We start from the raw sequence: 27,069 nt of genomic DNA, 5'->3' as shown, positions 1-27,069 counted from the left end.
ATCAGGGACAAAGGAAAAGAGGAGTACTTATATTAACTGCTGGAGGAGGTCCAGTAGTAACAGAAGAGGAAAAAAAGATAATAATGGTAGATTTGTGATAGTAAGGGGCTATTGGCAAGGGATGAGGCATAAACTGGCAAGTATTTATATTCTACCTACAACTGTCATTATGGAACTTGAAAAAATTGGGAGAAATAATAAGTTTCAGCAGAGAATATTAATTATAGGTGGGGGCTGGAATTTGATTTGCAGCAATGAGGATTTATCTGGGGTAGGGGCCTATAAGGGAAAATATAACAAAAAAAGAATAGATTTCTGAAGAACATGTGCATTTAATTGAGAATTTTAACACGTCCAATAACTATTTCAGATCATGTGCCAATAATTACAAAGATAAAAATGCAGGGTAATAAAGTAAAGATAAGACATTAGCACTTCTCCACCAACCTGTTAAAAATAGATAAATTTAAGGAATGGATAATGGAAATTATCTGGGACTTATTAGGAAAGATAGAAAGTGCTTAAGAAGTTATAGCTAGCAAGTGGGATACAATGATAGTGGATCATTAACTCATTACAGCTGAGTGCACCTCCAGGTGTTTCTGCAGTTACCTCCTACTGCGCCTCTAGGCGTCAAATATTACTTGTTTGTATTTGCATTAATAATTCCAAAACTATGCTACGTACAAGGTATCATAATATTTTATCTTAAAGCATACATGATGGCAAACACAATTGTATTGATATTTGATAGTATTTTTAGAAGTGCAAGCAGAAGCGGCCTTAGGTCAACTGGTGCCCTAGGCAAAAGGGCTCCACGGCGCCCCCTACCACACCACCTGGTGCCCCCATCCTGGTCTACCTACACCAAATAAACACTGAAAAAGCGCCCCTGCTAGAGCGGCGCTCTAGGCGGCCGCCTAGTTGGCCTATGCCTAAGGCCGGCTATGAGTGCAAGCTGATAGCTTCATTTTTTTAAAGGCTCAAGCCACACCCAATGAGAGTTAAAGGTACACACTCAAAAGAGCTGTACAGGAGGGAATGAGTTAATAAGAAATAAAAGAAAAAGAGATCTTGTTAAGAAGCAATTAGAATAGAGTAAAAGTTTTACAGAATAAGGGGAATCTTACAGAACAGAAACAGGCGCAACTGCAGAGTGCAAAAGAGAAAATAAGGAAGTATCTGGATAATATGCATGAGTTTAGAAAGATTGCTGTTAAGCAACTGTTTTTTGATAATAATTCCAGAGCACAAATACTTCTGGCGCAATGACTTAGGCAACACAAAGTAGAAAGGGTTGCAGCCAAGCTTAGGGAGCCTATAACAAGAAAAATAATAAGAAATAATAAGAAGTTATGTCTTACCATATCGTTCCATGTTAGTTGTCTTCTTCTCGCCTTCTTTCTTGCTGGATGGGTTCGGAGCCGATCCTCGGCTCCGAATCGGCCTATACTATAGCTCGAGAGCTATTTTTACCGGCTCGAGGCAGCCCTATATCCCACAATACCATGCGCTAACTCCCCAGATCTCGTTTGGAAGCTAAGACATAGTATAAATAATAATATTATAATAATAATATTATAATCCTCTTTTACGAGTACAGATTACCTGCTAGTAACACTAAGGATAGAAGGAAAAAAACGCAACATATTGTATCTCCAGAAATGGAAGGACTCAGAAACCTCGAGTCTATCCAGGCTAGGGGGCAGGAGGGAGGGAAGCAAGAAAGAAGGCGAGAAGAAGACAACTAACATGGAACGTTATGGTAAGACATAACTTCTTAATGTTAAGTTGTCATTCTCGCTTTCATTCTGGCTGGATGGGACAGCGTCCCTAGCATCTTAGTCCTGGGTGGCTCAATGGAACAGACTCCTGAGTACAGTGGAACCAAAATCAGCTCTATTTCTGGAGGCTAAATCAAGCTTGTAATGGGCAATAAAGGTATGTTTGAACGCCCATGTAGCTGCTGCACAAATGGCATCTAGTGGTAACCGTGCTTGAAACGCCGTTGAAGTTGATAGTGCCCTGGTTGAATGAGCCTTAGGCCTAGAGGAAAGTTGCCTGTGTCTCAACTCATAGACCAAGGTAATAATAGATGTCAGCCATCTGGAAAGAGTAACCTTCGATACCGGAAGCCCTTTCTTGCCTGCAGCATAAGAGAGAAAGAGCTGGTCTGACTTTCTGAATTGTTTTGTCCTGTCTAGGTAATACCGTAATTGGCGATGAACATCTAATGAATGTAATTTTTGTTCAGCCCTGTTGGTATAGTCTGGGAAAAGACAGGCAAATCAATGGAGTGGTTTAGATTTGCTTCCGATAACACTTTTGGTAGGAAGGAAGGGTTTGTTCTGAGAGTTACCCTGTCTTTATGAAAAACCAAATAAGGAGGACGGACAGACAAGGCTTGAAGTTCCGATACCCTTCTGGCAGATGTTATAGCTACTAAAAACAGCGTTTTCCAAGAAAGAAGTTTGAGGGAGCAAGAAGCTGCAGGTTCAAAAGGGGGCAGAATTAGTGAGGTTAGAACTAAATTCAAATCCCATTGTGGGGGTGGATCTTTGACAGGAGGTCTGAGCAAAAAGATGCCCTTGAGAAAGGCTTTACAGAGTTTGTGGGACATAATATTTGCTTCTGAGAGTCCAACATGAAAATTAGCAATGGCCGCTAATTGTACCCTGATAGTGGCCGATGATGACCCTGAATGAAAAAGCTCTGCCAGAAAGTCTAGAACCTCATGAATGGGTGCATGGAAAGGATCTAAGGACCTAGTTTGTGCCCAGTGTGAAAAACGCTTCCATTTATTCGCATAAGTCTTCCTAGTATTGGACTTATGGGAAGCCAGAATGATATCACGAACAGGAGGAGAAATAAGGGGAAGCCTGGCTATGGCTGGAAGTGGAGCAACCAAGCTGTGAGGTTGATGGAATGTAGAGACTGATGCAGCTTGCCAGGAAGGAGTTCCAGATGCCAAGGCTGTTCCAGTAGGTATTTGTGCAGGAACGGGAACCAAACTTGTCGAGGCCAAAACGGGGCAATGAGGATCATTTTGGATCTCAATGCGGTTGCTTTCTGAATTAATTGCGGGATCAATGGAAAGGGAGGAAAGGCATAAAGAAGACCCCGGGGCCAAACGTGAACAAGAGCGTCTCTGAGGGGTTGGCCTGGTAGAGGAAAAAGTGTGAAGAAGTCGAGGCACTTGCTGTTTTGGGGAGTTGCGAAAAGGTCGCAGCAAGGCTGGCCCCACTTCCGAAAAATTCTGTCTGCTATCGCTTGATTTAGAGACCACTCGTGAGGCATGAGGATAGTGCTGCTCAATCTGTCTGCTATGACGTTGGACTTCCCGGGGATGTGCGTTGCTATCAGAAACCGTTGAGATGAAATCGCCCATTGCCAAAGTCTGAGTGCTTCTCGACAGAGGGGGTAGGACCTTGTTCCGCCCTGCTTGTTTATGTACCACACCACAAACATATTGACCGTTTGAATTGCTATAGTCCCCGTGGGAAGAGAGCTCGGAAGGGCTTGCAACGTCAAAAGCACCGCCCTCATCTCCAGGACATTTATGTGCAGGTGGCATTCTGACTGTTGCCAAGTGCCCTGGACCGTCCTGCCCTGATAATGCCCCCCCCCACCCGATCAGGGAGGCATCCGTTGTGACAGTGGCAACTGGAGGGGGAGAACAAAGGGTCTGCCCTGAAAAAGCTGAGGGGAAACCATCCACCAGGAGAGATGTTTCTTGCAAGATGGGGTTATCAAAATGTTGTGGGTCATTGGTAGCTGTTGAAAGGACCACTGAGAAAACAGCATCCACTGAAGGAGCCTCATGTGGAAGAGGGCTAATGGAAGTAGAAGAATCGCCACCGCCATGAGGCCCAACACTTTCAATACTAGCTTGATTTGGACTCTGTTGGGCTGAAACAGGGGCTGAACATTCCGCCTTATGTCTGTCACTCTCTGAGGTGGTAATGTTACAGACATTTCTGTGGTGTTTAATACGGTGCCTATAAAGTTTATACATTGACAAGGCGACAAGGAGGACTTTGCAAAATTTATAGAAATACCCAGACTGTTGCAAAGTTGAATAGTGTAATCCCTGGCCATTATGAGATCCTGTTTGGTGGTAGCGGAAATGAGCCAGTCGTCTAAGTATGGAAACACCTGGAATCCTTTCTGTCTCAGGTGAGCCGTGACCCACTGCCAAACATTTGGTGAACACCCGGGGGGCTGTGGTGAGACCAAAGGGCAGGGCCCTGAATTGAAAATGACTGACTCACAGCCAGAAGCGGAGAAACCTCCTGGAGCGCCTGTGTATCTTTATATGGTAGTACACATCCTGGAGGTCTAACGACCACATCCAGTTGTCTCTGCCCAAAAAGGGTAGAATGGACTGCAGTGTTACCATCCGAAATTTTGTCTTTAGTACAGAGTTGTTTAACCTGCTGAGGTCCAAAATGGGTCTCCATTCTCCTGTCTTTTTTGGTACCAAAAAGAATCTGGAGTAGATTCCGGATCCTAGCTGATCTGCTGGGACTGCCTGGATGACTCTTTTTTCTAACAGCTTTTTTATTTCTAGCTGAGCCTGACCCCTTTGTGCGGGTGGTACGTCTGGTAGGGGTTTTGGCAGTTGTACCAGAGGGAAAGTGAAAGGGATTTTGTAACCCTCGGATATGATCTTCTGTACCCATGTGTCTTGGGAGGGGGATTGCCAGGCTTCCGGGTACAGAGATAATCTTCCCCCGACTGCCTCCGAAGGCGGACAGTCGGGCAGCTTCTCAGGGATGCTGAAAGGGTTGGTCAGGAAAAGATTACCTAGAGCCCTGGTTCTGAGGACCCCCTCTGCCCCTGGGGCAGCGTCTGTTATTATTTCCCTCTCTGCCTCTAGGGGGAAATTCACCACGTGCGGCAGGCGCGACTCCCTGAGGTTTGCGGAACCACATCTTTCCTCCCTTCTGTCCCTTAGGATAAGGTCTAGAAGGCGTGGAAAAACGGACTCCCACGGCAGAGAGAGTCTTACCATCTTGCTTCCATCTGGTGAGGGTATTCCATCTGGTGAGGGTATTCTTCACCTGAGGTCCGAACAATTCCGAACCGTCAAAGGGGGTGTTGGTGAAGGACGCCTTGAAGGGATCAGCAAAGTTACAGAGTCACATCCAAGCGTGACGTCTCAATGCAACGCCTGTGCCAGCGGCCCTACTCGCTCCATCAGCTGCATAAGAGATAAGCCACATGGAGGAGTTAACAATGGAGTTCAGGGTAGCCAGCTGAGAGTTTATTTTGTCCTTAAACCCCGCAGCAGAAGGATCCTGTACCGTTTCACCCAGCTCTTTGAGCAAGTCTCTCTGAAGGCGGGTAAAATGACATAAATAGTTCAGCGATCGCATAGAAAAGGTCGCTGAAGCAAAGGTCCGCTTGCCGTACCTGTCCATGGTCCTGGACTCTTTGTTAGGAGGATGAACAGATACAGAAGGATCAGCCAATTCCTTCTTAGTGGCTGCTGCTACCACCATAGCATCAACTGAAACACCTTTGGTGAGAAAGGATCTGGTGCAGAAATAAATTTAGAAGGCCTCCTAGGGGGTAGGTTCCATTGAATCAGGAGCTGCCCACGCCTTTCTAGCCACTACCTCCATTAGTGGGTCGAAAGGGGGAGACACCCAGGAGGTGGAAGGGCGAGATCCAAAGGCGTCAAGGTAAACCGACTCGTCCTCGGAAGGTTTGAGAGTGGACAAATTTCCCCTCTGTCTTAGGATCTCCAGGATGTCTGAAAAGGAGACATCCTCAGAGGGGGATCTGGGGGAACCTTCCGACTCATCCAAGTCAGTGTCCGACGTGACAGACTCGGGGGAGTCTATGTGCTTCCTCTTGCACTTTCTTTTCCTAGGGGGTTCCCCTGAAACTTCATGGGAGCCCTCGGAAGAGGAGGAGACACCTAAGGTGGGTACCCTACGCTTTGGATCTCTGCTGTCAGGTGTAGGAGGATGGCCAGAGACCGTAACAGGCACTACAGAGGGAGGAGCCGCAGAACTTAACCTTGGAATGGACACTGGGTCCAGCACACTCCTCATCACCTCGAAGGCTCCCCCATCAGATACCAAAGGTAGCTCCAGCTCTGAAGAGACCGGAACTGCCTCTGGAACCGACAGAGAAGGCTCCGAGAATGATGTCGGGGCCGAACTAACTAGAGCTGAAGCTCCGAGAGGGAGAGCGGAGTCGGACAAGGGTCCGATGCCACTCGCCCCCTCGGAGCCGACAATGGAGTCTCGGCACCCGGACCTCTCCACGGATGGAACCAATAAAGAGTTCGGAGCAGACGACACTGGAGCCGAAGGAGGAAGTATCGGCTCCGACGTGGGCAAGGTCACGGTTCCGACAAACTCCGGCTCTGAACTCGAGAGATGAGTTGGAGGTGGAATGGATAGCTGTATCGAAGGAGCCACAGTCTGGTGAGATGGGCTCTGGAGCATTTGAGCCAGCGCCTGAGATTTTATGAGTCTACTGACCACCCTCTCGATGTCGTGGTCTGAGAGCCTGGATGACCTCGATGAATGAGTCCTATGACTCTGCTCCGATAGAAGAGGGGACCTCGGAGCCAATCTGACGGACTCTAGCGAAGGGGGCCTAGAGCGCTTGCTCGCTGGGGTCGGCTCCGATGATGGTTTCGGAGAGGAAACCACTTTGCTTGCCTCGGAGCCAGACGGAACCGAGGTCGGAGCTGTCTCGATAATGCCAGCCCTCGGCTCAGAAGCTGGAGCCGAGGGTTTGGCGGTTTTTGACGACTTCCCCGAGCCAGACTTGGACGGGGAGTCATCAGGCTTTAACAAGCCCCTTAGGATGAGCTTGTTACGCCTTTCCTGCAGGACTCTTGAACTAAATCCGTGACAAATGGAACAAGAGTCCTGCAGGTGTAAAGGCCCCAAGCAATAGACACAAGAAGTGTGACCGTCTGTCAGAGACATTTTCTGACAGCACGAATCACACTTCTTGAATCCCGAAACCTTAGGGTCCTTTGACATCCTGACAAAAAATAAAAAGGAACACAGTCAGTCCACACACACACACACACACACTTATTTAAGTTAAGGGGAACTGACTAAAAACCCACACACACACTGAAAGGGGTGGGGGAAAACTAAGGAAAAGCCCATAGGCCCAAGATAAAAAACTAACTAAAGAAGGGGAAAAAGAGCTACCGAAAGGGTAAGGCAGTTAGAAGGGACCTAAAGAAGGGTAACTAACTGGAAAAAAACTACTGAGACTGAATATATATATGAAAAAAGCACTTATTGACCGGAGCCGGTAAAAACAGACTACCTCGCAGCGAACGAGATCTGGGGAGTTAGCGCATGGTATTGTGGGATATAGGGCTGCCTTGAGCCGGTAAAAATAGCTCTCGAGCTATAGTATAGGCCGAGTCGGAGCCGAGGATCGGCTCCGAACCCATCCAGCAAGAATGAAGGCGAGAATGACAACTTAACATCCAGAGATCCGGTAGAGGTATTTCAGAAATGTTATGAAAATTTGCATAAAGCAGAGAAGTGGGGAAATCAAGAAAAAGCACAAAAGGAAATATTTATGGAAGACTTAAATCTGCCAAAGTTAGGGATAGATGAGGCTCAAAAACAAAAAAGAAGTTATGTACTCACCATAACATTCCATGTTTGTTGTCCATGATCTCGCCTTCATTCTTGCTGGTTGTGTTCGTAAGAGATTTCACTGGCTCGAGGCTACAACCTATCCCAATATGCCTAGCAGCTGTTCCCCAGATCTCGTTTGAGAAACTAATCACTAGGCTATGCTAACCCATAGCGTAACTGTAACAGGTGCACTGCCCAAAACTGAAAAGGTATGAAGGGGAATCAGACCAATAGCCAATTTTGTAGTTTCCTCTCGATCCTCCAGGAAGGGAGGAAGGAAGAGAGGGATGCAAGAATGAAGGCGAGATCATGGACAACAAACATGGAATGTTATGGGGAGTACATAACTTCTTTATGTTATGCTGTCCTATCTCGCCTTCATTCTTGCTGGTTGGGACAGTGTTCCCAGCACCTTCCTTCTCAAGTGGCTCAAGGGAATAAGCTCTTCAGAACAGTGGGACCAAAGGCCACATCTACATTGTAATGAGTTTTAAAGGTATGAGGGTTGACCCATGTAGCAGCAGCACAAATTTATTTATTTATTTATTTATTTATTTATTTACATTTGTTAACCGGGCTAGTCCAACTGGATGCATGTCCATTTTCAGTGGAGGCCCGAGGAGAAAAGCTCCGCTATCTACTACATGGTAATAATTTAAAAAAAAAATTAACAATGGTTGAAAAATCAAAAGAAGGATATAAGTAACAAATCAGAAGGACAGTAATAACAAATTCAGAATGTTACAAAAAAGGAGGGATAGAGAGACAAGGAAAAAGTTTAAGTATGGTAAGGGAAGAAAAGGGAGAGAAGAATTTAGTTCTTTTTTAAGAAAAGTTAAGAAGAGTGTTATTAGAGAAATACAGTTATTTAGTTAAGATAATAAACTTTCAGGTCAAAGGGAAAGCAAATATTTTAGATTGAAGAAATAAATGTAGGAAAAAGTATGAGAGATGAAGGGGAGAATAGGAGGTATAAGATGAGCTAGCTCAACTAGGATTGATACAAGAGCAAAGCCAGTGTTTAGTAAGAAAGAGTTTTAGTTTAGTGGAAGTGGAAGTCTGGACTAAAATGTCTAGTGGAAGTTGGTTCCAGATTTTACCAACTGAGTTGGAGAATATGGATTCACCTGCTGTATTCTTTGCAAGAGATGTTTGAATCAGTATTTTATTGGAAGAGCGTAAGGTTTTTAAGTTGTTGTAGGGTTTTATAAGGGTGGAGAGCATGGGTATGTTTTCAGGATGGTAAAGAGCTTTGTGGGCTTTAAATTAAATTAAATCTAAGGGGAGTCTAGCTCGAAAAGCAGTGGACGTGGACATAGCTCTAGTTGAATGCCCCTTAAATTTCCCTGGCAGCTGTTTATTCTGAGAGTTGTAGACATAAGTGATGGTATCTATAAGCCATTTAGATAAGGTGACTTTTGAAACTGGAGTACCTTTCCTATTTTCTGAGAATGAAACAAACAGTTGGTCAGATTTCCTAAATTCTTTGGTCCTATGCAAGTAAAAGCGTAGCTGTCTATGTACATCCAAGTTGGTGAAGCTTGTATTCTGCCTTGTTGCTATGATTTGGAAAAAATACAGGTAACTCGATAGGCTGATTCAAATTTTCCTCAGAGCAGGCTTTTGGCAGAAAGGAAAGATTTGGTGTGAAGGAAACTCTGTCTTTGTGGAAAATCAGATGAGGAGGACGGATAGACAGAGCTTGCAGTTCTGAAACCCTCCTAGCGGAGGTAATGGCTGTTAAGAAAATGGTCTTCCAAGATCCAAACTTCAGTGAACAAGAGGAGGCTGGTTCAAATGGGGGAAGAGTTAAGGATAATACCAAATTTAGGTCCCACGGAGGTGGTGGTTCTCTTATGGGGGGGGGGGGTCTTAAAAGGAATGTGCCCCTGAGAAAGGCTTTGCATAATCTATGGGACATTACATTAGATCCCATGTCTCCCACATGGTAATTAGATATGGCAGCTAGTTGTACTCGTATCGTGGCTGCTGCTGCACCTTGATTAAAAATTTCTGTTAAAAATTCCAGGATTGCAGATATAGGGGCTGTAAAGAGGTCTATGTGGTTATTGTCAGCCCAACAAGAAAACCTCTTCCACTTGCTTGCATAAAGTTTCCTAGTTGTGTCCTTGTGTGATGAAACCACAATGTGTCATACTGCCGGGGATAGTTATGGAAGTGGAGTAACCAAGCTGTCAGCTTGAGGCTTTGAAGACAGGGGTGAAGCATTCCTGATTGATGAATCAGAAGATCCGGCACTGGGTCCAGGATCCAAGGCTTCTCCTGCAGATGGGGCCAAAGAAAGGGGAACCAATATCTGATGAGGCCAGTAGGAAGCAATGAGAATTATCCTGCGACTCAACAACCTGGCTTTCTGGAGAACCTTGGGGATTAATGGAAATGGGGGAAAGGCATATAGAAGTCCCAGGGGCCAATCATAAATGCATCCCTTGGTGACTCCCGGGGGGGGGGGGGTTACGGCAAAGTAGCTGCTGCATTTGGATTTGATGGGCATGGCAAAAAGATAGCATCAAGGCTGGCCCCACTTGCGAAAAATTTGGTTCGCAATTTCCTGATTCAGGGACTACTCATGAGGCATTAGAATTGCTCTGCTCAATCTGTCTGCTATCACGCTGGATTTCCCTGGGATGTGCGTTGCAGTCAGAAAACGTTGAGATGAAGTTGCCCATTGCCATACTCTGAGCATCTTGACATAGGGGGTAGTTTCTGGTTCCCCCTTGTTTCTTGATGTACCACACCACGGACATATTGTCTGTTTGTATTGCAATAGTATCTACCGGAAGAGAACTTTGGAATGCTTGCAATGCCAGAAGCACCGCTCTCATCTCTAAGACAGTGATGTGCAAGTCGTACTCGTGTTCTTGCCAAATCCCTTGGACAGTCTATCCCAGATAATGCTTCCCCCCACCCTATCTGGGAAGCGTCCGTGGTTACTGTAGCTACAGGTTAGGTGAGAACAAATGGTCTGCCTATCGCAACCTGAGTAGACTGAAGCCACCACTGTAGGTACCTCTTGCAGGGGTTCGTAATGAGAATGGGCAACTCCTGCATTTACCACTGAGTAAAAAGTAGCCACTTTAACATTCTCATGTGTAGATGTGCCAGTGGAACTAGCATTATTGTAGCTGCCATTGAACCCAGAACCTTGAGGACAAACTTTGCTTGCACTTTCTTCTTCCTGAGCAAAACTGACACTTGACGGCATAGCGTTTGAACTCTTTCGTGAGGCAGCTTTGCCACCATGTCTTTTATGTTTAAGTCTGCCCCTATAAAAGTAATATGCTGTGATGGCAATAAGGCAGATTTTTCTAAATTTATAGTAATGCCCAGTTCTGAGCAGAGATGAATGGTGATGTCTCTTGTCCTGGTTAGGAGATGCTCGGTGGGGGTGGTAAGGAGCCAGTCATCTAAGTATGGAAACACCCGGAATCCTTGATGCCTCAGGTGAGCCATAACTACTGCCATGCATTTGGTAAATACTCTGGGGACTGTAGTGAGACCAAAGGGCAGAGCTCTGAATTGGTAATGACTGGCTCCCAGCTGGAAGCATGAAAATCTCCTGGATCCCCTGTCCATCTTGATATGGTAGTATGCATCCTGAAGATCTATGGAGCATCCAATTATCTTGTCCCAAAAAAGGGAGTATAGACTGCAGTGTTACCATCCAGAACTTTATTTTCTTAACCGACTTGTTCAGTCTGCTGAGATCCAAAACTGGTCTCCAGTCCCCTATCTTTTTTGGAACTAAAAAGAACCTTGAGTAAATTCCGGATCCGATCTGGTCTGTGGGGACTTCTTGGATGACTCTTTTTTCTAGCAAGCTTTGAATTTCTAGGGTTGCCTGATCCCTATGACCAGGTGGTATGTCTGGGATAGACTTTGATGGAAGGGTGGACGAAATAAAGGAATGTAGTATTCCCTGGATATGATGGCCTGTACAAACTTGTCTCAAGTCAAGTCTAGCCAGGCTTTTGGGTACAGTGATAATCTTCCCCCAACTGCCTCCAGAGGTGGACCGACGTGGCTACTTTCAGGAGTGCTGGAAGGGTCACCCTGAGAACGTATCTCTGTCACCCTGGTTCTGCAGACCCCCTCTGCCATGAGGATGGCGTCTTCAGTTATTTCCTCCTCTACCCCTAGGGGAAAATTCATCACGAGTGTCCGGCAAGGCTCCTTTGGATTTCCGGAACCACATTTTCCCACCTTTCTGACTTTTGGGAATAAGGACTAATAGAGGTGGAAAAACGTACTCCCACTGCAGAGAGTCTTGCCGTCCTGCTCGCTCCTGGTGAGAGTCTCTTTCACTTTTGGCCCAAAAAAGGAAGAGGCATCAATAAAGGCAGACTTAAAGGGTTCAGCAAACTCACAAAGACGCATCCAGGAATGTCTCCTTAGAGCTATTCCTGTGCCTGCTGCCCTGCTCGCTCCATCGGCTGCATAAGAAATGAGGCGCATGGAGGAGTTAGTAATAGAGGTTAAGGTCGCAAGCTGAGAGATTATTTTGTCAGATACTCCCTGAGCTGTAGCACTTTGTAGGGTATCTCCTAGCTCCTTGAGGAGATCCTTCTGAAGATGAGTAAAATGGGATAAGTAATTCAGCACCCGAAGGGTAAAGGTCGCTGACGAGAACTTACACTTCCCGTATCTGTCCATCATTTGAGACTCCTTATTCGTCAGATGGACAGATGCAGAAGTTTCAGCTAATTCCTTCTTGGTGGCCGCCACCACCACCATAGCATCTACTGGGACACCTTTGGTCAAAAATTGTCTGTCTTTCGGGGCTGTAATAAATTTGTTGGGCCTCCTCAGAACAGGCTCCACCAACTCTGGAGAGCTCCATGCCTTCCGACATACTACACCCAGGAGCTGGTTGAAAGGCGGTGACACCCAAGAGGTGAAGGGTCGAGAACCTAATGCCTCCAGGCATACAGACTCATCTTCAGAAGCGGAGAGGGTTTTCCACCCACCTCTCTGTTTCAGGATCTCTAGGATGTCTGAAAAGGAGACATCCTCAGAGGGTGACTATGGGGACCCTTCTAAATCCTCTAAGTCAGTATCCAATGTGACAGACTCAGGGGGGGTCTATGCATTTCCTCTTACACGTTCTCTTCGGAGGGACCTCCTTGGGGGGATGTTCCGGGGAGATTTCGGAAGAGAGGGTTTCACCCATTGGGGTGTCCCAGGGCACTGGTCCTCTACACTGGGGCTGGAGGGATGGTGTAGAGGTTGATACTGGCCCTTTGGGGAGAAGAGCATCTGGAGTCGAGGGTGGAGCAGTCTTGGATGAAAGCACTCTCCTCATCACCTCAAAGGTACCACGATCCTGAGCCGAGAGAGCCCCCGCTCAAAGGAACCAGGAGATCTCCCCCATGCCAAGGGGGATGGCTCCGAGGCTGTTGTGGGAGCCAAACTCACCTACACTGAAGCCCCGAGTGGGAGAGTTGGATCCAACAAGGGTCCGGTTCGACTCCCCCCCCCCCCCGGGAACCAACAAGGGAGTCTCAGCTCCCAGACCCCTCCATGGACAACAACATGGAAGTGGTCGGAGCGGAGATCGGCACAGCAACTCTGGGAATGTATTTCTAGTCCAAAGATTCCACCACTAGGATTTCCAGGCACTCTGGCTCTGAACTCGACTGAGTCGGAGGAGGAACCAAAGGTATAGAGGCTATTGGGGTCGCCTCCACGACTATCTAGGCTGGGCTGGAGAGAATTTTTTCCAAGGCCGGTGTACGAAGCAACCTTCTAGCCACCCGCTCCACATCATCATCTGAAAGGCTACTGGATGACAGAGGAATGGGAAGACATAGCTATCTGCCGATTGTAGTAAAGGAGACTGCGTCACGAAACGAATCAGGTCCAGGGACAGTGACCGGCTCCTTTTTTGACTGATTGATGGTTATGAAACTACCAGTGGAACCGACGTAGCTTTTTCGTTTTGGAATTGATGGATTTCGGCTTCGAAGAACTCAATTTCTCAAGTCTCTTCGATGGCTCAGAGGCTGGAGCCAAAGAAGTTTTGGGTGATTTGTCCAAAGGTTTGGAGGCCCGAGTCCCTTCAACAGCTGAGTCAAAAGCCCCTTTTGCAAACCCCTTAGAATAAGTTTATTTTTCCTCTCCTGTAGGACCCTTGAGCTAAACCTATGGCAAACAGAACAAGAGTCCTGCAGGTGGACGGCACCTAAGCAGTACACACAACTAATGTGACCATCAGTAAGTGACATTTTTTGTGTACACGAGTCACATTTCTTGTAACCAGACTGCTTGGTCTCCTTAGACATCCTGACTCTGACCGTTTAAATATAATCAGTAGAGAAATGTACTAGTCAGTTAAATATCCTACACAAACAGTGACGAACAGTGTAAGGATACAATTAGCAGTGAAAGACATCAGGTCAGTTAAATGTCACTGAAAGGCAAAGAACTACACTTTCCTACAAAAAACAAATATGACTAATCAAAGTAGAAACAACAAACTGTTTATTTTTTTATTTTTTAGAAAAAATAGGAAGATGGAAGAAAGTTAGAGGAGGGTCTCTAACTTAAACAACACACTCCTCTAACCTAAGGAGATGCCTCTAACTTAAGCAGTGAAGAAAGAAAAAGGGGGGGGGAGCCCTCTAACTAAAACAAGCTAAGAAAAGGAAGAAGGGAATCCTCTAACTTAAATGGATTTCTTAGAAGGGCAGCGTTAGATAGAGGCCTAGAAAAACGACGGCCAACTTAAAGTCAACAAACAAGAACGGAAGGACTTATTCTCAGAAAACAATGGACACACTAGATATAGAGATAGAAAAAGGATATTCTACTACTATTTTTAAGCAATAATGTCGTAAATATACAAAGAAAAAAACAAAACACACTTAGCCTGAACCAGCGAAGAGCAATCCTGAAGCTGCAAGCGGAAATGAGATCTAGGGAATGAGATCTAGCGAACAGTCGCTAGGAATCTTGGGATAGGTTGTAGCCTCGAGCCAGTGAAAGCTCTTGAGCTTTAGTATGCAGCCGAGTCTGAACCGATGCTCGGTTCTGAACCCAGCCAGCAAGAATGAAGGCGAGATAGGACAACATAATATCTAACCGTTAAGACAAGAGGAGTTGAGATAAAAATAGAGATTAAAAACCAATCTAAAGGAAAGTCTCCAGGAATAGATGGTATTCCAGTGGAATTTTGGAAGCTAGGAGGGATGAAAGTGATAAAGATCTGGAAAGTTTTGTTTAACAGCATTTTAAAAAGGAGGGGAAGCACCAACATCCTGGAATATGCTGTGGTGGACATACTAAAGATAGTAAAGACCCATCTTGATCCAGCTTCATATAAACCTGTTTCAATTTAAAACCATGATTATAAAATATTTATGTCTAAAATCGCTAAAAGAATGACAAAGGTGTTGCCAAAATTGACAGATATAAACCAATGTGGCTTTGTGGAGGGGAACATTTGACAGCAACCTTACTAGAACAATTATGCTTCAGAGGGAAGCAGAATATAAGAAAATACCACTGTTATTGGTGGGTCTTGATGTAGAGAAAGCATTTGACAGAGTAAACCAGAATTTTAAGAGTAGAGCAATAGAAGCATTTGCATTTCCTGATACAACAAGGTTAATTAAAAGGATATATGAGGAACTAGAGGCAAAAAATCAAAGTGGGTGGTTTCCCATTCAGATAAGTTGGGTCTAAACAGATGAACCAGGCAGCGGTGTTCTCTTTCCCCTTTGTTATGTATGCTATATTTAGAACCATTGGCAAAGAAAATAACGGGCTCAGAAATTGAAGAATATAACTGGGAAGGTATTCAAGACAAGTTGGTTTTATTTGTGGATGATATTATTTTGAACTGATGGAACCAGAAAAAGACATCTCAGTGTAGTGGAACATTCTGAGACAGTTTTGGCATTTTTTTGGAATATAAAATTAATGAAGATAAACAAAGGTTATAGCTATAAACTATGTAACCACACAAAACCTTCCAGAACTTTGTCACTTTCTTCCTTCCTTGCTACCAAACTTCCACCAGAATGCCATCTATTCCTGCAGACTTTCCTGCAGATTGGTTTTACATCACTATTTTTGGTTCAGCAATACCCACATTTATGGAGACACGATAAAAATAAGTATTTAGGAATATGGATGAAAAAGGATTATATTACGGCAGCTAAGGTTATGTGGTAACAGACTAAATGAAAGACAATATAAAAACTGAGAAACTGGAAGCTCTAGCTCTTGCCTAAGGATAGTAAGATATAAGCAGTAGAAATGTTTTAGTCCCTTTAGGTTTATAAACAGGTCAGGCATATTTTTATCCACCATAGGAAATATTGTGGATAGTAATTAATAAAGAGTTGAAGGATTTTATTTGGGAGTGGAAGAGGGCAAGTGTTAACTGGAATAAGTTGATCCTCCCAATAGAACATGGAGGTTTAGGATTACCTGATTTAAAGGGATATTTTATAGCTACACAGTTAAGGCTCTTATACCTAACACAAACAGGAAGCAACAATTCAAAGTGGAAAGGGATGATAATGAAGTAGTGGGGCAATTCAAGAAATAAGGATTTTGGATGCAGATCTTTAAAGAGAATAACAACAGTCACACAGAATATTATATTCATAAAGTAGCAGAAAATATACTAAAAACTAAGCCAACGCGGGAATGGAGAAAGGTGATTCTGCCAATAGGGATGACTGTAGTTAGAGGTGTAGAGAATAGGTGATACAGGGCTGGAATTTACTGGAGGTAGCTAGCAAAGGAACCAAGGTACTGGGAACAAATACTTAGAAAGGGAAAGGTAATAAACTGGGAAGAGGCCAAGAAGAAATTCAGATTACAGACTAGTGATTACCTTTACTACCACAGATGGATATCAGAGTATAGACAAAGAGAAAAGAATAGGAGATTCCTAAATGAAAGATCTGCACCGGTTGTAATTTTAACTGAATCTACAACAGAAGCTGCTGTTAAAAAAGGGATAATCAGTAGGACATATAAAAAATTGCATGATGACTATAGGAATCAATTTTGAAGAGGTCAGAAAAGATTGTGGAGAGATATTAGATAAGCAAATCACAAATAAACAATGGGAGGACATATGTATGGCTCCTCAATATGCAACAAAATCTAGAAGATGTAGGATTGTTGCCTGATAGTGTTTGCATAGGTACTTTTATACCCCATGCAGACTCTAAAGAATTTTTCCTTTGCTTGATGGCAAATGATGGAGGCATAATGAGGAAGAAAGAGGTACCTCGCACTATATATTCTCAGAGTGCAATGAGTTGGCAGACTTTAAAAATTCCCTATAGAATGTCAGGAATACTGGGCGAGCAAATGAGTGCAACCAAGTAAATTACTTTTCTGAGCTGGGATATAGGATCTGAATTGCTTAGACGTAGTAAGACCTTGTTAAGTTTAATTCTGGTGGATGCCAAAAAGCAATTAATAGAAAATAGAAATCAAAATCTAAACCAGCTATACTTGAAGTTGTGAATATAGTAACAGAGAAACGAACAGGAACTGGATCCTTAGAAAAGGATAGGAGTAAATTATATAAAAAAATCTGAAATTATGGGAACAATACATGCAGAAAAATGTTTTGGAGGAGGAATGAGGTTTAGCAGAAGGCAGAAATGTAATCATTTATGCAATGTTGCTTTGTTTATATGACATATAATGATATACGTGACTATAATGTTTGTACTTGTGAACTTGTTAATATAGTTTGATTACTTTTTTTTTATATATCTATATATATATATATATATATATATATATATATATATATATATATATATAAAAGAAGTTATGTCTTACCATAACATTCCATCTGTGTTGTTCATTTTCTTTCATTCATCACTGATGGGTTCGATTCCGAGCCCTTGGAACCGAGTCAGCCTCATTACCAAACTCGCTCCAGCCAAAAAACCTCTCGAGTTAAGTCTCTACCCAGAATGGCCTTCTCCCTGTTATCTCAGATCGAGTTTGCTATAGAAAAGGAAGTAAAGCCGAGACCACTTCTGCGCAAATACCCTAGGGCACCACTTAGACCCAAAATATCCCCCAGGAGCCTTTGGAGGGGGAAGGAGGGTGGGAAGTGATGAATGAAAGAAGATTACCACAGATGGAACATAATGATAAGACATAGCTTCTTTATCTGATGTTGCTGATCTTCTTTCCATTCATCACTGATGGGACATAATCCCAAGCTACCTTGAGATCCATGGGTGGCCCTTATGGAAGAACATTCCTGAGTACCACTGAGCCAAAGGTTGCTCTCCCTCTAGAGACCAAGTCCAATTTGTAATGATTGATAAAGGTATGAGACTTAGCCCAAGTAGCTGCTGCGTAGATGTCATCCATGGAAGCCCTGGAATGGAATGCTATAGATGTTGCCATAGATCTAGTGAAGTGAGCTTTAATTTTTGGCATAGGTTCATTATTGAGGGAATAGATGAAACGTATGCATTCCATTAGCCATCTTGACAAAGTAACCTTAGAAATAGCCTCTCCCATTTTGGGCCCAGAAAAGGAGATGAAAAGCTGTTCAGATTTACGGATAGGTTTGGTCCTGTCTAGATAAAATCTCAATCGTCTATGTATGTCTAAGGAGTGAAGGCAATACTCTCCTCTATTGGCAAAATTCAGAAAAAAGACTGGTAGATCAGTGGTCTGGTTAATGGGGAATTCAGAAACAACTTTGGGAAGAAAGGATGGATTTGTCCGAAGTGATACTCTGCCTTTATGAAAGACCAGATAGCGCCTCTTGATACACAATGCCTGCAGCTCTGAGACTCTTCTGGCAGAGGTAATGGCTACCAGGAACAAGGATTTCCAAGAAAAATACTTTTGGTCACACTTCGCAGCAGGTTCGAAGGGTTTTTGGGTCAAAGACTGAAGGGCTGGAGTGAGGTTCCATGGTTCCACGGACTATCTGACAGGAGGCCTGATGTGAGAGGTCCCCTTGAGGATAGCCTGCAAAGGCACAAAGAGATAAGGGGGGTGCCATCTATACCATTGTGGAAATTGGAAATTTCTGCTAGATGCACTCGTACCATAGAGGCAGAGGCTCCATTATCAAAAAAACTTAGCCAAGTATTGAAGCACTGCAGTAACTGCAGCTGAGTACGGGTCTAGCATGTTATCCATGGCCCACACAGAGAACCTTTTCCATTTATCCTGATATAGTCTTCTGGTGGAAGGTTTGTGAGAGGCCAGAATGATGCCTCGAACAGGCGAGAAGAGATTAGCTTGCCTGGTGACTAGTGGACATGGCGAAACCAAGCTGTCAGCTTGAGACTGGACAGATATGGGAGACTCAACTCTTGGGGTTGAGCAATCAGATCTGGTAGAGGGGCCAGAATCCACGGCGGGTATACTAGGTGAGGCCGAAGGAAGGTGAACCAAACTTGTCAAGGCCAGAATGGGGCTATGAGGATCACTTTGCATCTCACCGAAGAGCTTTCTTCAGCAATTGCGGGATCAGAGGGATGGGAGGATAAGCGTAAAGAAGTCCCGTGGGCCAGCCATGGATCAGAGCGTCCCTCGGTAACTCCCCCTACAGGGGAAGTAGGGCAAAATAGCTGCCGCACTTGGTGTTTGATGGGGAAGTGAAAAGATTGCAGCAAGGCTGGCCCCAGTGGCTAAAGAGTACAGACACCACACCTTGGGGTTGAGGGACCACTTGTGAGGCATGAGGATACATCTGCTCAGTTTGTCCGTAATCACGCTGGAGCTCCCCGGGATATGCGTTGCTATCAGAAAGTGGTTGGAAGCTATCGCCCATTGTCAAATTCTCATGGCTTCTCAACATAGGGGATAGGATTTGATTCCTCCTTGCTGGTTGATATACCAGACCATTGATATATTGTCTGATTGAACTGCAATTGTCCTGATAGGGAGAGCCAAATGGAAGGCCTGCAATACTAACAGCACCGCTCTCAGTTCCAGAACACTGATATATGCAGTTGGGCCTGTGAGGTGGACCATGTGCCTTGGACAGTCTTTCCCTGGAAATGGCCCCCCCATCCGATCAGGAAAGCATCCATGGTCACAATGGCTGTGGGCTGAGGAGGTTGAAATGGACGACTCCAGAGTTCTATGTCTGGCCTCATCCACCAAAGCAGGTCCTGTTTGCAGGAGTTGGTTATTTGAATCTGATAATCGAGGGGGTGATAGTTTGGGAACCATTGACACAGAAGGAGCCATTGCAGAATCTGCATATGTAGCTTTGCTAGAGGCACTATTGGGATTGACGCTGCCATAGAACCTAGGGCCAATATAACTTCCCTTGCAGAGACTGTGGTTTGAGAGAGTATCACCCAGAGTTGAAGCCTCAATCGATGTAGTCTGTGAACTGGAAGTGATACGAGACAGGACGGAGTATTGAAAACTGCTCCAATGAACTCTATTTGTTGTGTAGGGATAAGGTTTGATTTCTCCCAATGTATCGTTATTCCTAACAATTTTGCTAGAGAGAATATAATGCAGTGCTGTTACCAGAAGAAGCTTGGTGGGGGTGGTAAGGAGCCAGTCGTCCAGATATGGAAATACCCAGACTCCTTTTAGTCTCAAGTGAGCTGTTACCACTGCCATGCATTTCGTGAACATTCTGGGGACTGTGGAGAGACCGAATGGCATGGCATGGAACTGATAATGACTGGCTCCTAGCCAGAAGAGAATCAGACTTCTGGAGCATTTGCCCATCTTGATGTGGTAATACACATCCCGGAGGTCTATAGAGCATATCCAATCACCTTCTCTTAAAAAGGGAAGAATAGACTGAACCGTGATCATCAGGAATTTGGTTTGGGTGACAGACTTGTTTAAGCTGCTGAGATCCAAAATGGTTCTCCAGTTCCCTGTCTTTTTTGGCACCAAAAAGAATCTCGAGTAAAATCCGGATCCGCACTGGTCTGATGGTACTGGTTGGATGACTCTTTTTTTTTGAGACAGCTTTATAATTTCTGAAGCTGCTTCTTCCCTTTGACTGGGTGGAATGTTGGGAAGTTTTCTTGGAAGTTTTGGCTGACAAGAAAGGGGAATGGTGTAACCTCTGGTGATAATGCTCTGCATCCAATGATCGGTGGTGATAGATTGCCAGGCAGCTTGGTGCAGAGAGAAACGACTCCCGACTGCTTCCAGAATTAAGCAATCGGGCTGCTTCTCAGGAGCGCTGATGAGGCTGACCAGAGAAAGAGTCTCTGGAGCCTTGGTTATGAGGACCCCCTCTGCATCTATAGGGGCGTCTTCCAGAATTATTACCCCCTCTGCCTCTGGGAGTATCATTGCCATGTGCAGCACGGAAAGGACCTTGAGATTTCTTATGCCACATTTTTCCACTCCTCTGATTCCTGGAAAAGGTATGTTGAGGGTTGGAAAACTGAAGACCTACGGTAGGACAGGATTTTTCCATCTTGCTTGCACCTGGATTGCGTGTCCTTCACTTTGGAACCAAAAAGGGACGAAGCTTCGATGGGAACATTCAGAAAGGAAGACTTGAAGGGATCCGCAAGGTCACAAATGCACATCCAGGCATGAAGCCTCATAACAATGCCCAAACTCACTGTTCTAGCCGCCCCTTTGGTCGCATGTGACAGCAACCTCATGGACAAGTTCGATATTGATTCCATGGTTGCGAGCTGTGAGGCCACTTTGTCCTTGACCTCATCAGACAACTATCTTGCGAGCATCCCAGACAGTTCAGAGATCAAGTCACTCTGGAGCCTCGTAAAATGTGCCAAATAATTCATGGACTGTATAGCAAAGGTCCCTGAAACAAAAGCACACTTCCCAAGTCTGTTCACTGCCCGGGACGCCCTGTTGGGGGGGCAGACAGCGGGACTTTCCTCAGCCAAGTCCTTTTTCATGGCCACCGGCACCACCATAGCATCAACTGGTAACCCTCTGGACCAATGCAGGTTCTCCTCAGGAGGGGAAAGAATTTTGTCTAGTCTCCGAGGGATCGCCTCAGTGGAATCAGGGTTCTTCCAAGCACACTGCACGGCGAGCTGGACGAGCTCGTCGGCAGGTGGGGTCACCCAAGAGATAGAGGGCCAGGCACGAAAAGCCTGCAGGAACTCGGACTCCTCAGATGAAGGGTTGGAGGGCTTCCAGTCACCTCTCTGCATTAACATTTCCAGGATGTCTCCGAAGGAGACATCATCAGGAGGTGACCGTGGGGACCCTTCACCATCATCGTAATCCATGTCTTCCATTAAGGACTCCTCGGGTGAGTCCATCTGCTTCCTCTTGCATGTCTTCTTTTGAAGGGGCTCCACAGTGGGAGTCTCTAAGGAGGACTCGGAAGAACGGGTACCCTGGGGGGGGGGGGGGTCTGTGACAGCTGTAGCTCAGGGGGTGAAAACTGGGGTTCTGACATCAAAGGAGTGCTGCCAGAAGCAAGAGACCTCTCCATCATGCAGAAAGCAGGCTCACCCAAAGAGGGATGGGAGCCCGGAACCAAGAAAGACAACCTCGGGACCAGGGTCACACCCTGCTCCGATGAACCCACCCCCAATGATGGAGCCTCCAGCAGGATTAACGCAACGTGACTATCTGCGCTGAGGATGGAGCTGAGGAGAGAGGTGGCTCCATACCCCGGGCCAACGTGCCTGTCCCCCAGAAGGAAACAAAGATGAAAGGGACAAACTCAGGGCCAGAGTGAGATGCATCGCAGGTGCCGAGGTGATGGGTTCCAAGAAGGATGTCGAAGCAGAAGGCTTCGGAATCGAGATGGTCGAAGGAGGAGTGTAAGATGGAGTCCGTGGATAAGACAACCCAAGTCCTGTAGGTGGATGGGTCTTAGAAAATGAGGGAATCCCCCTGGCTAACAACAGCTGGTCTACAAGACGCACCATATCATGTTCCGAAAGGCTCCTGGTGGATCTAGTAGATACTCCAGATGGACAGTCAGGGGGTTCGAGGAAGGGGCTATACGCTTGGTCCAGAAACGGATCTACAAAAAGGGAGTATCGGGTCCCTGGTGCAAGGTCTGCAAGCACCAAAGTCTCTAATTTCAAGACCGTAAGTAAAGGGGTCAAATCCAGTGCAGTCAGTACAATGCTTGGTGCCAAAGTGGCACTCAGAGCTGAAACAGTCGGTTCCAAATTGGGAACTAGTGGCATAATCGAAAGTGTGCCCTGAGCCAGAGTGGCTACAGGTGCCGAAGTCGAAATAGGCAGAGTAAGGTCTATGATCGGTGCTGGAGGCAGGACCGGTGCCAAAACAGGCACCAGTATCGAAGGTTTTGAGATGGTTGAGATGGTTGGAGCCGAAGAAGATGGAGCGGAAGAGGCCGATTTATGCTCCGAAGATAACTTTGGGACCTTTGATTTCCCAGGCTTGCTCTGATCACCTGATGGTGAAGAAGGAACAGAATGGGATCTCTTTTTGCCCTTAGAAGGAGGGGTTGAGACCCCCATCGCAGAAATGGCCTCTGAGAAGGGACACTTGAGTAACCCTTTCAGAATAAATTTATTTTTGCGCTCATTAAGAGTGCGTTGACTGAAACTCTGCCAAATGTCACATGGAGGCTGCACCGAAAGGTGGGGCACTCCCAAACAGTATACACAATCATGAAAATCACTGTTAGGTAACTTGCCCTTACATGAAGTACAATGCTTAAAACCTGAAGTATTTTTCTTATCCAACATCTTAATAGAAAAAAACACCACAGGCCAGCTGTATAAATCCAACTATAATGAAGTCAACTCCATTCAAAAAGTCACAAATATAACAATACACTGTACGTAGAGAAAAGAAAGGGAAACACCTGAATAAAAGTCAAAGCTAGTAAGTTAAACAGGAGAGACAATACCAACAATGGTATTGAAGAAATAACACAAGGGTAAGGGAGGAAAGGCAGTACCACCAATGGTACTTGAAAGTTTATCGGTAGAGGGAAAATAACAAGGTTAGGCAGAAGAAAAGACACTAGAAATACTAATCACTTAATAAAATAAGAAGATATCCAAAATTTTTCACACAAATATCAAAGTTTCACTTAGCTGAGAGTTCAGCTGAAACGTGGCTTTACGGCTATGCGGCAAACGAGATCGGAGATAACAGAGAGAAGGGCATTCTGGGTAGAGACAGCTCAAGAGTTTTTTTGGCTGGCGCGAGCTTGGTAATAAGGCCGGTTCGGAACCGAACCCATCAATGATGAATGGAAAGAAAATTAACAACATCGGACTGTAAGTTTGCCTAAGACACAACTGATAATTCAACAAAGGTGTTTTATTAAAAAAAACAGTGTAAATAAATAAATAAAAATTATTTACAATACAACATGAACATTCTGTTTCTGAATACATTCGCAGCCAGTTACTGCAATATCTGCTTGCCCCCATTTCTAATTTTTTTTTACATTTCTAGCACTTTTTACATAATATAATTTAAACTATGTAAAAAAAAAACTATATAAATGAAGACATGTTCCGTACTGTGGAACCACTTTTTGATTTTCAGTTATGGCACATTTTTCCACATTTTACTGACTTCATTTATAAGATAAAGCAAAGTGCTCCTACAATGAATATAAGTTTTAAAGAGTCATTTTACACAGAATATAACATTATTAATCTAAAGAATAAACAATGCAAACATACTCATTATTATGGAAAACATACTGGTGTTGAATTTTCGTACTCCTTCAGCTGGGCCTTTAAAACTGAAATTTCAGCTTCCTTTTCTTGCAGCTTGTTAAATAGATCATGATACTCGTTAGTGAAGGAAAGGTTTTCATTTGTGGACTCCTCTTTGTCTTCATCACCTTTGCTAACATAACTTTTATCTTTACTAATATAGTAGTTCTGTAATAAAAAAAAAAGGTTTGTTATACTGGTATATGTATATCCTCCTGACTGCATGTGTATCTATACATACTTATACTAACAATGGACAATAACAAAGATTGTGCTAGAACATGTATCCAAGCTGCAGTGTAAATAATTTTTTATCACCATCCTACCTACGTCAACAAGCATTTATCAATATCCTACTCAAATTATCAAGAGTTTGTTTATATTTTACCCTCTTTATCACAAAGCCCATGTCTGCCATACTCATGTTAATCTCAAAAAACATTCATACTGCATACATGCAACATACAAACACACACACACACACACACACACACACACACACACACACACACACACACACACACACACACACACACACACACACACACAAAATCCAAAGAGCTTACCTAAAACCAAACTTTCCAGAAAACACAAGTAGACACAAATTATGACAAAAAATAGACTCTATTCGCATATTATATTCACATATTGCATACTCAAGGAGTCAGCAAATTAGCCCAGCTACTGATAAATACATTTAAATAAAACTAAAAGCTTTTACACACACATCTTTAATAGAAAATAAAAATATACTAACATATGCCTAACTAAAATATTAAAACACTGCACTCTAACTCAATCCCATTCACATACACAGGGAATAAAAGTCACAAACTGTACATACAAAATAAATATATACCCCCAACAAAAAGAAAAGAAAATGTTGCCTTCCTACGTCGAAATTCTAGAAATGAAATCTATGAAAATTAAAACCAAATGAAATAAATAAATAAATTAGTAAATTATTAAAACTAAAGGGAAAAAATAAGCAGAAGTATAATATGAACCTAAAACTAAAACACACAAAAACAGAATCTGCTATTCAAACTAAATTACGCAACTAAAAGATAACTAACCTAACTGTGACTACTCTGTCTTAAAGGTATCACTAAAGTACTTAAAAAAAACTCTGAACAAAAGGAAAAAAACACTGATGAAACAATCCTCTACTTAAAAATGAATGGAAACAAATGCTTGGATTTACAGAGAAGTGGTACGGGCATGCTTGGCACTAATTTTCTCAAGCATGCAATGTAGTGCCACATATTTGCATCTCACACTCATCTGGCTCAAGAACTGCAATAATTTTGGGCAACAGATAAATCACTGAGTGTGTCTTGGCATATGTGTGTGTGTGTGTGTGTGTGTGTGTGTGTGTGTGTGTATACGGGCGCATGTGAGAGAGAAAGTGCAGCAAAGTGCTAATACTGTTCATCATATAAATAGGAAGGAAATGTGGTAGATATGCAAGTAGGAAAGGGGAGAATGGCAAGCAGAGGGCAACACACAAGTGCGATTACAAGGTATGAAGAGGGAGGAGAGGTTATTGTTTCATGGGAAGAGACCCTTTGCTACTATACACAAAAGAAGGGTGGGAGAGGCAGGAGTGAGGAATGGCTGTGGTTGAGTTACAATAAGACGGGCAGGTTGCAAGGTCAGACAGACAAACAGAGAGCACAGACTGAGGCAGACAGAGGCAGTATACACCAAAAAGTAGGACAGAGAATGGATGGACAGAAACCTAATAAGGGTGGACAAGTGGTGATGGGGAGGGATGGACAACAAATAAGGAGTGGGGAAAAACACATAAATGAGGGAAAATACTAGGAGTGGACAGGATAAACTCCTCACATGGATGGATGGCAATCAATGTTGCTAACTATTTTATTAACACATTCACTGTTCTAACTGGTCCTTGCTAGCATGAAATAAAGCACTGGCACAGTTACACAACACCACTCTTTACAGTACAACTATAAATTAGATTATTTCAGCAATGATTCTGTAGACCTGGAGCTTCATATACTTAAGAATGGATTCCTGTGTGGTAAATTACCTCCGCATGAACAAACTCTGTGGTGTATTGTCAAAGACAGTGAGGCAGATATTGTGATGCATGAGTACCTGGTAACCTATGACAGTGGCATGACACTGCAGTGTCTTCCTGTGACTGTGGGGAGGACTAACACTGTACAGTAGAAATCTTTTGAAGAACATGCTGCAAGGTGTATGGAGTTTCAGGGCCACATGTTGAGACATGGCTACATTATGTAAATGGTGGGAGGGGGTAGTGCATAACACTACCTACAGCTGATAAACAGGTACATGGAGGGGGGGAGTTATGACTGCAATGCCTAAATGGGAACAGCCTGTGTATAGCATTCACTCCTGCTGATAAACACAAGGGGAAGAACCTGTGGCCAGAGATATGGGCATACACTTGTGTTACATACCATATACACACCCACTGAATGACACGTTTTGTCCAAAAGTGTACATACACTGGCATGGCCAACTGAAGAAGGCAATACCTGATAAAGATCACTAGCCAGGGGAATTAAGTATTATGCAGGCTCTCTGTAAATGAGATGCACCTCCTGCACAAAGGCGCTAGAGACGAGCATTATCAGGATCATATCGGGCAAGGACTAGTTCACAATGTGAATATGGGTCTTTCCAAAGGTTATTTATATGATAATCATGCAAAGGTAAAGGCACAGGACAATGTGACAGACAAATCCATCAAATGGGATGGACAAAACACTGATGCAGTTCAC

At 44.2% G+C, this 27,069-nt stretch overlaps 1 protein-coding gene across 3 annotated transcripts in view; it reads right to left on the bottom strand.

Moving 5' to 3' along the window:
• Nucleotides 1-27,069, bottom strand: part of CCHR3.PART0H10orf67 (chromosome chr3.part0 C10orf67 homolog) — a 2,394,588-nt gene that overhangs the window by 1,614,944 nt on the left and 752,575 nt on the right. For all 3 annotated transcript variants that reach the window (XM_044064558.1, XM_044064557.1, XM_044064559.1), the window contains one exon: nt 24,278-24,460. In XM_044064558.1, coding sequence (XP_043920493.1) covers nt 24,278-24,460 — 183 coding nt within the window. The remainder of the gene's footprint in view (nt 1-24,277; nt 24,461-27,069) is intronic.

The sequence above is a fragment of the Protopterus annectens genome, chromosome 3.part0 (genome assembly GCF_019279795.1).
Source record: "Protopterus annectens isolate FY-2018-M chromosome 3.part0, PAN1.0, whole genome shotgun sequence".
NCBI classification, from domain to species: domain Eukaryota; kingdom Metazoa; phylum Chordata; order Ceratodontiformes; family Protopteridae; genus Protopterus; species Protopterus annectens.
This window is presented reverse-complemented; position numbering and strand designations above follow the sequence as displayed.